This window comes from Varanus komodoensis, unplaced genomic scaffold, assembly GCF_004798865.1.
Source record: "Varanus komodoensis strain SLA01 unplaced genomic scaffold, ASM479886v1 scaffold4, whole genome shotgun sequence".
Classification (NCBI taxonomy): Eukaryota; Metazoa; Chordata; class Lepidosauria; order Squamata; family Varanidae; genus Varanus; species Varanus komodoensis.
Window position 1 is genome coordinate 28,906,447 of NW_025335941.1, and position 13,371 is coordinate 28,919,817.

At 36.5% G+C, this 13,371-nt stretch overlaps 1 protein-coding gene across 4 annotated transcripts in view; it reads right to left on the minus strand.

Annotated features, from left to right (window-relative positions):
- The window catches only part of CRYBG3 (crystallin beta-gamma domain containing 3), a 65,621-nt gene that overhangs the window by 46,221 nt on the left and 6,029 nt on the right, over positions 1-13,371 (minus strand). For all 4 annotated transcript variants that reach the window (XR_006415798.1, XR_006415799.1, XM_044441333.1 and 1 more), the window contains exons 2-3: positions 8,388-8,466; positions 3,115-3,530 (exon numbers count right to left, since the gene is read on the minus strand). Coding sequence is in view for 2 of the 4 variants with exons in the window: in XM_044441333.1 (XP_044297268.1) it covers positions 3,115-3,530; positions 8,388-8,466 (495 nt within the window). In the remaining 2 variants the exon portion in view is untranslated. The remainder of the gene's footprint in view (positions 1-3,114; positions 3,531-8,387; positions 8,467-13,371) is intronic.

Genomic DNA, 13,371 nt, shown 5'->3' on the forward strand with positions numbered 1-13,371 from the left:
ATCAGTGGGATAAAAGTGGCAATATGTAAATAAAGCAGATAAAGAACTGCTTTGTGGTGAACATTCATTATTGTTTTTTTGGTAATGTTTAAGTAACAACAAGCTTGAGGCAACAAGCACAAAGTAATCTTTTCTTTGGAAGCATGTACACAGCTTCACAGGATTTGAGAAGAAACCCACTTCAGACATTAAATGCACTACAAAGCAGTGCACAATCCTTTATTATTTCCTTACCAGTGCAGCATTTAACAAATTCAAAACTTCTCTTTGGTTGATAGAAGTAGGGTATTTTAAGACCAATATTATGTTTTAGCATTGTTAACTTTTATTCCTCGTTTATAATAAATATTTAGCAAAAACACCTGACCAGAAATTGGCTTTCTGTATCTCGGATTGTGTGATACATTTATTAATAAAAAACAAAAAACAAAATAAATAATCTTTGCCTGGTGGCAACCCCATATGTTTCCTGACCTTCTAAGAATCATACTGTGAAAAATGCTTCCCAAATTACCACCAGGCCATCCAAATTTTCAAGTGATAAACTCACAATGCCTAATTCATGTGTCAAACATTTGCAGGGCTAAGTGCTTTTGTGAACCAGCCAGCTGGATTTGCTGAAGGGATATTGTGGTCCACATCCTTTGTCCTCTGTAAACATGCTGCAGGCCGATTTCATGAATTCCACCTTCCTTGGCTCTAGGCCTGGAAAATTAAGTCCCTCCCTAATAGCACATTCTCCTACACCATGCAAAATTAACTTCAAACTGAATAGGTCATACAACAGCGTGAATCTCAAGTCCTGTTGAAAACTAGTGTTATAAGGGCACAGGTGTTAAATAGTTATATCATTGGCTAAAGAATATCTTCTAAACTTCTTCTAAACTGAAAACAAATAGTTCCTACAATTTTTGTGTAGTTTAACGCCTCTATGAATTATTGTTATTCTCCGCCAATGATATAGTGTCATTCAGAAGTATTCATGTCCCTTGGCCTTTCCACATCTGCTTGCATTACAATCCGGAATTGAAATGGTTTTAATTGGTATTGCTACCACTTGATGTACAACACTGTGAAAGTGCAAAACATTCCTATTGTGGCACAAAAGTTAATTAACAACAAAATGTAGAAAGTCAAATGGGGTGAGTATTTCTGCAAAGGAGTGCATATTATCAACAATGCACCTTAAAATTTTAGCAATCCCTTTAACTATAATGCCAAGAAATCAAGAAATGCTAGGAGAAACAAATATCTCACTCTACTTGTTTTGTATATCCTTTGCACAATCACCATATTTAACAACTACATGAGCAGCTACATAAAACACACCTATTCAGGCATTCTTCATAGTTCATTGCCATGTCCATTGCCCTCTACACATAGAAGGCAACTTGGGAAGAGAACTCTGGGGGCGTTCCATGTAGTTGGGAATGCAGAAAAACCAACCGTAATGCTGTTATATCTGGAGCAGTCAAAACCTGTGAAACTAATTAAGCTTGTGGTTCAAGTTTGCTTAGTGGGCTTCACAGCTGTTTGAGGATTTGAAAAGGAGCTTTTCACCTCTAAACTGAGCATTCTGGTATTTTGTCAAAGTGGTTCAGTACCCCAATATACCTTACATGTATGATGCCAGAGGTGCTAATATTAGACCTAGATCATATCGTTACATTCTGGAGTTTCCAAACATTCATATAAAGATATCTAATTTCCCTTGGAAAAAGTGCTGGGGAAATGCAACAAATACAGATAAAAGACAAAGCAGTAGTAGCAGTTCCATACAGCAAGGTTTTGTCAACATGGCAACGTTTAACTTGGTCTGAAAATTTTGTATTCTGAATTTTTACAACTATTGATCATGAATCAGAACTGCATATGTACTTGCATGCTTTCTATCTGTCCTTTATTTGTAGCATTTCCTACTTATTAATTATATGTATATATCATTTAATGGCCAAATCTCTCAGATTGGTTCAGAACATTAAAACTCTAAAAAAACAACATGATAAAACATAACATAAAATTTAGAACTTTAGTAAAGTTCTAGTTAACTTAGTAAAATTTAGTAAAAATGGCAGCAGGAAGAGATGTAAAACATTGTTTAGGACTGTAGAATTCATTGTAATATGAAACAGAACTTTCACTGCAAAAGATTCAAACAAAATGTAAAGATATATTTTATAACACATTCACATTTGCACCATATTTGCATATGCACAGCTACTTAAGAACCCTTACACCCTCCAAAGTCCATTTCTTGTGTTATAATTTTTGATGTCTCCTAATAATCTGCAGCAGTTAAATATTTTCTATCTTCTCCTCTCTTAAAAGTATACTTAAACACCCTTCTTTCAGCTTGGCAAACAATCTCCAAGATCACAGAGCAGCCAAGTTTGGAAAATACTAGTAATTAGGTCAAAAGCTGAAAGTCACGAAACACTATTTAAAAATCAAGCACGAAAATATGATACCAACAAGCTATTGACATCACTGGCAAAATAAAACTAAGAGGAAATATATTGTTTTGTTTTTGCCCTCCTCATTCTTTTTCCCCCCATCCTGGGATATCATTAGATATTTATTGAGTAATACTACTTGAGTTGTGAAGGTGTTGTTCAGTTGTTAAGATAAATTTATTGTCAAGTATTATATTATTGAGTATTTTATTAGGGTTTTTTGTTATTTGATGCAATAGTGGTATAATTTTTCCTGGATTTAAAAATAAAAATAAACATTTTAAACAAAAGGTAAGTTAAGATCTAGAGTGAAAATCTAACTTCTGAGTGAAGATCCTTACAATGGAACTGTAAGTACAACTGAGTTTAATGGGGCTTACTTTCTGGCAAGAATACTTAGCGATCTACTCTTTACGTACTTTTATCATAGCTGGTTTTCCTCGCAGTTTTTAAAACATAAAGATGTGCTTTAAGTTGCTGTGACAGCTACAACACATAATTAAGGCTAAAAATTTCTACGACTTTCCAAACCATGATGTCTTATCCTCAGGAATGAAAACACACCTTCCCAAGAATTTCTTTTTAAATACTGCATTGAACAGAATGTTCTCTTTAATTTTTGTAGGTACAAATGATTTTTAGACATTGTACTGGAACTTACTTGGACACTTCAGCAGATTGCTTCTGTGCTTCCTGCAAATCCTGTGAACCAGAACTGGTATTTCTAGCAAAATTAATATCTTCATCTCTGTTTGATGCTCCCTGCTCACTTCCAAAAGTTGAAATAACAAATATTTCTGTTTTGTGATGTTCTGTATGTCCACTTCCTTCATGGCCAGCTTTGTGGTGTACATTTGCAGGGGTGGATTGCTCACTTTCTGTGTAGGATGGTTTTGAAGCAATACCAAATAAACTCCCAAGATACTGGAAAAACCCTTCTTTGATCTGTCTGTCAGTACTGGCAGTTTTCCCTTCATGAGCCAAACTAGGAAGGCTACTAGCTTTCTTTAATTCCTCCTGAGTGGTGGATCTGCTCAGTTCTTCTGTGGAGAGGTTTTTATTTTCACAGACTGAAATCTGTAAGAAAAGGAAGCAATAAGTTAATTAAATTTATTACTCCAACGTTCCATGAGAATCATTTAGGTGGTTATTCCTATGATTGGAGTGAACTTGTAAGATCTTCATTCCTTTGTTTTATTTAAAAGACAGAAGTCTGTGACAAGGTAAGGTCTTCATTCCTTTTAATTCAGAGCCTTTGCACACATATGTTTAAAAGCAGATTAATTTGTTTTAAAGCCAAAGTGGTTTCATTTCAGGAGATTCAGATTGCAAAGAATAGAAATCACACAGGTTTAACACAGCAATAAAATGAATGCAGAACCAGAAATGCACTTGCAACTGTCATCAATAACACCAAATTTTGATTTTCTTTGAGGCAAAAACAAGCAATCCAAATCAATAAAATGAACTATAATTGTTCATATTATTTGTTAGGGTTGTTATACTAAAATTTAGTATGTGTTCTGCAAATTTAGCATTATTTATTTACTAAGTAATAAATGGGTTCTTTAATGCATTTATAGAACTTTCTGTTTACAGTCCATGAAATGCATTATGAAAACATTAATGGTAGCATTTTGATCAAACAAATGTATTGCATGAAACGTATTTATGAATATGAAAACTGTATCTCAAGTTTGAAGATTGTTGGGCTTGATGATGATGATTGACTGGCCCAGAGTTACTGGTTGAGTTTCATGGCTGACTCTGATTTTGAAGCAGGATCTCCAACTCAGTACTCAATCTACTTAAACATACTGCCTGTTTTAGAACTGTTTTGGAATGCTTTTAAACAGTACACACTAGTGTTTTGGCCAAGGCACTAGAACATGAGTCATACTGACTAGACTCATTTCTGCTTCCATCACTGTTGGAAATTAGCTCCTTTACAGAAGGCTTATAGGAAAAGATGCCTTGAGGGCTGATTTTGCAAAAGAAAAAAGAACAAAAAATAAAAAAGCATAACACTACATAATCCTTTGTGGAAGTTGTTATGCAGCATAAGCACTAAAAAAATAACACCAACAGCTTTTTTTACTTTTTAAACTCTCAGTTCTTTAGAACTAAACTTTTTTCATTTATTAATTCTTCATATGGTGACTTTAAAATGGGCATGTTGTATTGTGTGGATATTTAAAATCATCCAAGCCATCCAATCCAGAACTCTGCTGAAAAAAATGTTTTAGAAAGTCTGTATATTCTGGACTGATTATATTAGTAGTATATTTACACTACGGTAAGAATTTCTATCATTCAGCAAGTTGTTGCATAGGGTGTATTTCACTAACTCCTCAGACCTATTTCTATCTGAAGAGAGAGAGCTAAAAATCTGACAACTGTTTTAAAATGGCTAAATGGGGAGCGTCAAGTTGAAAGACAACTGTACTAAGATGACATTTGTTTTAGCAAGCAAAATCTTTATACTTGAGTGGCAGTTAATGTTTTACAAGAGAGGTAGTACAACTGCTGATCAAAATGGCCATCCTTAACCTTTGTAAAACTAATTAATGTGAAAATATTGTTAAAGAATGAAGATTTATTGTATGGGCATTTCATATATCTATCAGTTAACATGATCATTGCTTTGTTTTATTTTCAGTAAAGCTAAAGGAAGTGACTGCTGTGTAAAACTGCAAACCCATTAATCATGAATACAATCTTCTGTAATTTCTCCCTGAGATTTTAGGTAGGTTCTCAAATTCCTAGTGGGTCAACTTGTATTTCTGATGTAATCTAAATTAAAATGGAACCATGGCTTTCTTACTGTAATGATTAATTAATTTAAAGCACAGGCCACTACAAGTTTGTTGTTATTGCTATAGCTGGGGTACAATTCTATCGAGATGCATATGAGCTCAAACTCAGGGGTTCATATTCAACCAATGCAAAGCATGAGGAGCAACAGAGGTGATCTTGTTTCCTTATTCCTCTTATTCTGCATTTACACTGGATTGTTGTTTTGGTGTTCCCGAGGGGGAGAGAAAGAGGCTGAAGCAGTTTCAGCATATTGCCTATCCTGGCCTCTCCCATCTTCTTCCCTCTTTAAAATGCCCCTTTTAATCCAAGCACACTTTCTGCACCAGCTGCAAAGGGGCAGGGGAGGGGGATCAGAATTCCAATTCTCCAATGAAGTAGAGCACTGTCTCTAGTCTTGGAATCCAAATTATCATACAGTATATCACAGAAGTGAGTACACCCCTCACATTTTGTAAATATTTTATTATATCTTTTCATGTGACAACCCTGAAGAAATGACACTTTGCTACAATGTAAAGTAGTGAGTATACAGCTTGCATGACAGTGTAAATTTGCTGTCCCCTCCAAATAACTCAACACACAGCCATTAATGTCTAAACCGCTGGCAACAAAAGTGATTACACCCCTAAGTGAAACTGTCCATATTGGGCCCAAAGTGTCAATATTTTGTGTGGCCACCATTATTTTCCAGCACTGCCTTAACCCTCTTGAGCATGGAGTTCACCAGAGCTTCACAGGTTGCCACTGGAGTCCTCTTCCAGTCCTCCATGACGACATCATGGAGCTGGTAGATGTTAGATACCTTGCACTCCTCCACCTTCCATTTCAGGATGCCCCACAGATAGGGTTTAGGACTGGAGACATGCTTGGCCAGTCCATCACCTTTACCCTCAGCTTCTTTAGCAAGGCAGCAGTCGTCTTGGAGGTGTGTTTGGGGTCGTTATCATGTTGGAATACTGCCCAGCGGCCCAGTCTCTGAAGGGAGGGGATCATGCTCTGCTTCAGTATGTCACAGTACATGTTGGCATTCATGGTTCCCTCAATGAACTGCAGCTCCCCAGTGCCAGCAGCACTCATGCAGCCCCAGACCATGACACTCCCACCACCATGCTTGACTGTAGGCAAGACGCACTTGTCTTTGTACTCCTCACCTGGTTGTCGCCACACACACTTGACACCATCTGAACCGAATAAGTTTATTTTGGTCTCATCAGCCCACAGGACATGGTTCCACTAATCCATGTCCTTAGTCTGTTTGTCTTCAGCAAACTGTTTGCAGGCTTTCTTGTGCATCATCTTTAGAAGAGGCTTCCTTTTGGGACGACAGCCCTGCAGACCAATTTGATGCAGTGTGCAGCGTATGGTCTGAGCACTGACAGGCTGACCTACCACCCCTTCAACCTCTGTAGCAATACTGGCAGCACTCATATGTCTATTTCCTAAAGCCAACCTCTGGATATGACGCTGAACACATGCACTCAACTTCTTTGGTCGACCATGGCGAGGCCTGTTCTGAGTGGAACCTGTCCTGTTAAACCGCTGCATAGTCTTGGCCACCGTGCTGCAGCTCAGTTTCAGGGTCTTGGCAATCTTCTTATAGCCTAGGCCATCTTTATGTAGAGCAACGATTCTTTTTTTCAGATCCTCAGAGAGTTCTTTGCCATGAGGTGCCATGTTGAACTTCCAGTGACCAGAGTGAGAGTGATAACACCAAATTTAACACACCTGCTCCCCATTTACACCTGAGACTTTGTAACACTAACGAGTCACATGACACCGGGGAGGGAAAATGGCTAATAATGCCCAATTTGGACAGTTTCACTTAGGAGTGTACTCACTTTTGTTGCCAGTGGTTTAGACATTAATGGCTGTGTGTTGAGTTATTTGGAGGGGACAGCAAATTTACACTGTTATGCAAGCTGTATACTCACTACTTTACATTGTAGCAAAGTGTCATTTCTTCAGGGTTGTCACATGAAAAGATATAATAAAATATTTACAAAATGTGAGGGGTGTACTCACTTCTGTGATATACTGTATATTACCTAGGAGTGACAGGATTGCTCAGTTCATTTACTAAACATGTATACAATGCCAGGAAAGCATTTCAGAATGAGACACAACATTAGCTGTGTAGCAAGTCACAACTGGTTGTGTTTTGTTGCACTGGCAAAACAAGGCAGCTTGGAACTTCATAGAGCCAGTTAACTGTACCACTACTTGATCTGAGCAAACATAGACAACAACCACTATTGTCAAATGTCATATAAAATTGTGACATGATAGAGAAATGGATAGAGATGAAACATGTTGGAGGACTCTGTTTGTAACTGCATTTCAACCCCAATGAACTGTATCTATCAGCACAAGTTTCACCGTAGTGAATAACTTGTTAAGACAAAAATATAAAAACTGACAGGCAGAATAGCAGGAAAGCCCTGCTCCATGTCTCATATAGGATATTACTGTGGTAAGACTGATCCATGCTGTTCTATAGTACTGCAGCTATGCCTATCAGCATGGTAATTACTCACAGTCTATGTCCATCACTCTCATGTATGTTTATGCTCATAGCCATAAACATGTGTAGAACGGTTGGTTTCCCATAGCACATTCTCCCATAATCAATGTCATGTTTTATGAACCCATCGATGACCTGAGGGGTCAAAAATCATGCATGCAATGTTCTCATGGCTCCTCATCGGCCCATGCGCACAGCCAGCACCACCTTTCTGGCTCGCGCCCAGCACCGGCACCTTTCAACTGGCTCCCTGGTGAAAAAGTTTGAGGACCCCTGCTCTAGTATTTCCTAGGATAAACAGATGCCCTGTTTATCTTAGAAAAAGCCACTCTTGTGTATTTGCTCACCCATACTCATCCATGTGTACAGACTTCTCCTATATTATACTTTAGATACTAAGGATGTAAACCTATGTTTAGACTGGGGAAATAAATTACAATCCACAGCATTCCCCAGCTAGTATGCTGGGAATTGTAAAACTATTTTGCTGCCTAAATATACATGAAATTGCACTCTGAGTGATTGGCAAATAAGGTCAACAAATTAAAAAGTCAACCAGTCCTGGTTCCTTTAAAATCAGAAAATAGAAATCAGACCTTTAATAGCTCTGGGAGGGGGTTGCTTTCCTTTCTGTGATAAAGTGCACTTGTAGTTTCATTTTCCTTAGGGTCAAACCTGAAGGGGGGGAAGGAGGGAGAGAGACACAGAGAGAGAGAGAGAATTAATTAGCTATTTTAAGTTTGAGTTTATATGAAGCATTTCCAGCATTTGGTAGAGTGATGAAGTTACTCTTTATTTTCCTCATGCTACTCTCCTTTCACGGACAACTTCCTCATTGTAGTCAAAGCACTTTCTTCAACTTTACAGCCTTTCTATAAGCCTACTTCTTCTCTTGAAAAAAGCTTCTCTTGAACTAATAGGGCTTCTTTGGTCTGAGTTAGGGATTGCTTTGCTAATAGAACAGATTTGCCAGTTCTTGTCTCTAACTTCATTTTTACCCAGACTGTTCAACCACAGAGAGATACTTCACATGTTAACATATGTAGAATATCACAACACAATTTAAACATGGATTTCATGTTAATTTCATACTAAAATGAATGAGAGAAATGGAAAATGTTTGCATGCAATAAGCCAATTATTTAACTATGTATTAAATGTAAATATTCAAATACCAGTTCCTTACATAGACTGTAGTGCCGTATATAAGTGCCATATAAGACATCATTCTGCGGCATTGTGATTACATTATCTCAGCAAAGTTCTAAATAATTAGGACAGGATAATGGGTTGGGACACATGATGAATTAATAGCAATCAACACAAATTTGTTCTACTTGGGAATGTTATTGAATGAGAAGTTCTGCATTTCTCTTCCTTTTGTAACTGATATCAAATGCTTATGCCAAAATAATTTCTGTTTTCATGAATGGAACTTGCATTAGAAAAACTATTCTGAAAACGGAGCTGTCATGTAATCCAAATAGAAACAGTCAAAGAGCTGTAAGAGCACTTAAATCCTGATGGACTATCTTATAATTTAAGTGTATAATGATATGGTAGATCTTGGCCACTATGTTTTCAAATTCCTCAGTGTATTATTCGGTAATTTACAATGTAAATAAATTATTTTAAACCCAGATTCTTTTTCTGAAGCAAGAAAAACAACTATCAGATTTGTACTATTTCCCAGTAAATGAAGCTAGTTTCTAAAGGGGAAACAATAAGCTTACAATTGTTGACACCAAAAGTATATTTAGGACTGGAGAACAAGCAAGTTATTGCTACACAGACCCTGGGTGACCTAGATTATCATTTTCACTACAGAAAAAAAGAAGAAACAGTTCACTGTTTCTTTCACAGAATGTTCCACAGCTGCAAGTACTGGAATGTATTCTTGAAAGAGAAAATCAGGATATTAGGATTACTTTTGTTCTTAGAGAATAACTACAAAGCTTTACTTTACAATGTTAAAACCAGAGGACAGCTAATGTGATACACTATAATAGCAGTCTGGTTGTATAAACTTTGTTCACTTGTAAGAAACTGTATAACACACTGGCAGAAACAAAAATTAGCATTACTGCAATGTAATACAAATACAAAGACTTGTAATTACATAGCCCCATTTTCTTACAGAAAATATTGGCATTAACAACTCTTCTGTAAAGTCATATATAAAGTATTTCCATGTTTATTCCAATGGCATTAACTTTAAAATGTAGTACACCAGTTATTAAGCTGTCACTACAACAATGATGAGTTTATATATGCATGGACATTATAATATATGAGCATAAAGTGTTTTTGGCTGACCTAAACTTGCATGCCTAAAAATGATTTCCACATAGAGGACTTTATGGTACACACAAAATCATTATGCATAGTCTGATCATTTTTGTAAAATCTTTCTATTAAGCCCATACTCAAAATAAGGACAGTACAAGGTCTATTACAGCATAGTATCTTTAGAAATCAGGATGAATGTGGCTCCAAATAATACTCATATTAAATCTAAAAGAAGTTGTTCCATTCTAAATTAACAATCAGCCCAACATTGACAAAGGCTCAGAAGAGTCACTTATGCTCTTCTTTGAGTCACCAAACATCTTGAAGCAAATAACATAAATGTCTGGGTCTGCTGGAGTTACTAAATTCACTCACCAATTCTCCTAATGTTTCTGGACCAGCAGAAGATTTTCAAAAATATTTTTTCAGATCTCAGTTTACTGAAGCACAAACCTTTAAATGTTTTCCCCAAAGGAACCAGGACAAGACTTCTTGTGTCCTGGTGTATTTCATTTTCTAGAACAATGTTTTTTCATACATGAGGACAGCTTCCTTTGGAAGATCATGAGGCTGTTAGGGTAGAAGTGAGCTTCATCATGGGATGTGACAAAGCTAGTAGCAGCCTATTGATTGTCCTTTGCCCATTAAGATGGAGGAGTCAAACTAGTTTACGAGAAATACTCTGAAAAGGTTTTGTTCAAATGCAAGATATACAACTCAATTTTGTAAAAATTAAAATTCTTGATGTAAAAGTTTAGATTTAGAAAAAATGAAATTAAATCAAGAACAAACAAATTATTATCACAGACTTGATGGCAGCCTGTTGAAACATCTCAGTAAGATCTCCTACAATCACTATCTGAAAATACTTTTGAACAAAGTATGCAATGAAATCTTCAAAGTTTGTCTTAGCATTTGACCAAGTGTATTTCCATATCTTTGTTCTTTTTAACAATCCTTTGGATTTGTAAAAGAAAAGCCCTTCCCCTCTCTTCCTTTACTGAGCCACCCCACCCACATTATGTACACAAAGGTCTGTTTTGCAGTGTTAGACACCAATGCTTGGAACTTAGAAGGAAATTGAGTGTAGGCAGGAAAATGTGCTGGATTTGCAAACACAATTGGCTGAGTATGGGGGAAATAAGGCAGAAAGATAAGTACTCTGATGAGAGTTTAGCCGTTTCAAGACTGTGCACCTACGCTTGCTGCCAGGAAAGCAATATAGTTTAGACCTGCTAAGAACTGCCAGAATATTGGTGTCAACATCCTAAGTTAAGTAACATGATTAGTATAATAATGGAAGGGTCTAATACAGGTTTGAGTGAAATAAGTTAGTGCAGAACAGACACATATATGCCAGCCTGAACATACAAGGAATTAAGGATGCATTTACCTTGGCAGATTACATTTTATTCATTTCCTGTCTTTTTTCTTCATATAAGGAATTAAAGACAGCTTCTAAGGTTTCTTGCTCTCCCTCTATCCTCACAACAACCCTGTGAGGTAGGTTAGGCTGAGAGAGAGTGACTATCTCAGAGTCATCCAGTGAGCTTCATAGCCATGTGAAGACATCTCCTAAGTCCCAGTCCAGTATTCCAACCATTGCACCACACTATGGAAAATGCTTCCAATCCAAATTCATTAATATACTGGAATACTTATATAAATATTAAATACGTGTGTGTGTGTGTGTTTGTAGTACAGTCAACAACTCTAGAGCATTGTGAAGTTCTTAAATGTGAGGAACATTTAAAAGTTCAAATAATCTAAAAAGCAGCTGTAGGAGTATTCATTGAATAAAACATGATTAATGTTGAGGTAACAGGCCAAGTGACCAGCTACTCTGCAGATGAGCTGCTGAATTTCACCTTTCTTGTTATCAATTGCATTGTTACCATTTTCCTGTCCCATTGACAGCTGGGATGTCAAGAAAGCAGAGGCAGGTGGACATGGGGAAGGTGATTTTCTTAAATTTTCCTGTCCTCAGAAAACTGGGGGCTTTCAAAATACAGTGGAAGATAGTACAAAAGTGGGAGGTAGAATCTGCAAAAATCATCCCACTCCTTTCTTTTGCAGGAACTTCTACTGCATAAAGGTCCTTGCATTAACAGAAGAATTAGAAGTATGAACACTGGTTGGATTCAACCCTAGAAAATTCTTTAGGCCCTAAAGATTCAAGACAATTGTATGAAATTGTTTTTCCATTGTTATTTGCTCTCCCTTTCCTTACTTGAATTTTATCTCTTGGTGTTTCTCTTTTGGGATTACCACACTGTCCTTCATTCCCAAATTAATGTGCAAGACATTATGGAAAAACCTGGACTTTACTCTAGTGATGATTCATTTACTAACTCAACACATTGAGCTAAAAATGAAGCGTTTTACTTGACGTTTCTCTATATTAACCCAGAGAAGCAAAGCCAGTGCATAGCTGAAATAGGAATATCAGTTCTATATTAGAAGGTGATAAACTATGACAATGTGAAGAAAGCTGTGTTTCTGTACTGCAAGAAAAGCACCAGGATATCAGATATTTCATTCAAATAGGCATCAACAAATGCAACTGAGACATTTTTTCAACAACAGAGAGTCATGCTTGCATGGACTCACATTAAGAACGTAAGAAGAGTCCTGCTGGATCAGATCAAAGGACCAAAATTTTGCAGTCAAGTAAATTTGGTTAATCAAGAATGATTAATATTGGTGTATCTACAGCATTCATATTCAATACATACCTTGTACCAACATTAACAGGTAGTAGCCATGGCTCGGAGCTAGAGAAATGTTCTAAGTTTGACTGTAGCACTTTCTAGCTTGCAGAAAAAAAAGAAAACAACCAGGTCCAGCATGAGCAGGTTGTTTCTGTTTTGTACAGTGTCAAAGCAAAACTGGGAAGCAATGCATATGCTCATTCACCAGCTTAAAAAACATGGTCATCTCTGATATAGAGCACAAAAGAAAATGAAAGCAAAAACAAATGAAAACAAATCCAAACAAATATTTTTGTATGGATTTATATACACTTTTACACAGCAATCTAATACTTTATGATTACACTATAATAAAGTTTTCTCAGAGGTAACCATTGCTATTGAAAGAGGAAAAAACCCTTCATGACCCTCACACCTAAATATTCCTATAATATCAAGACTGCTTAAAACTCAACTGCTTAAAAACCTCTCTGAATTTCAGGTCTAACATCAAAAATCAATATAGTTGACCACCAATATTAAAAAAAATAATCTGAGATATTTATGAATAACATAATGTTTTATTTTTGCACAGATCTCT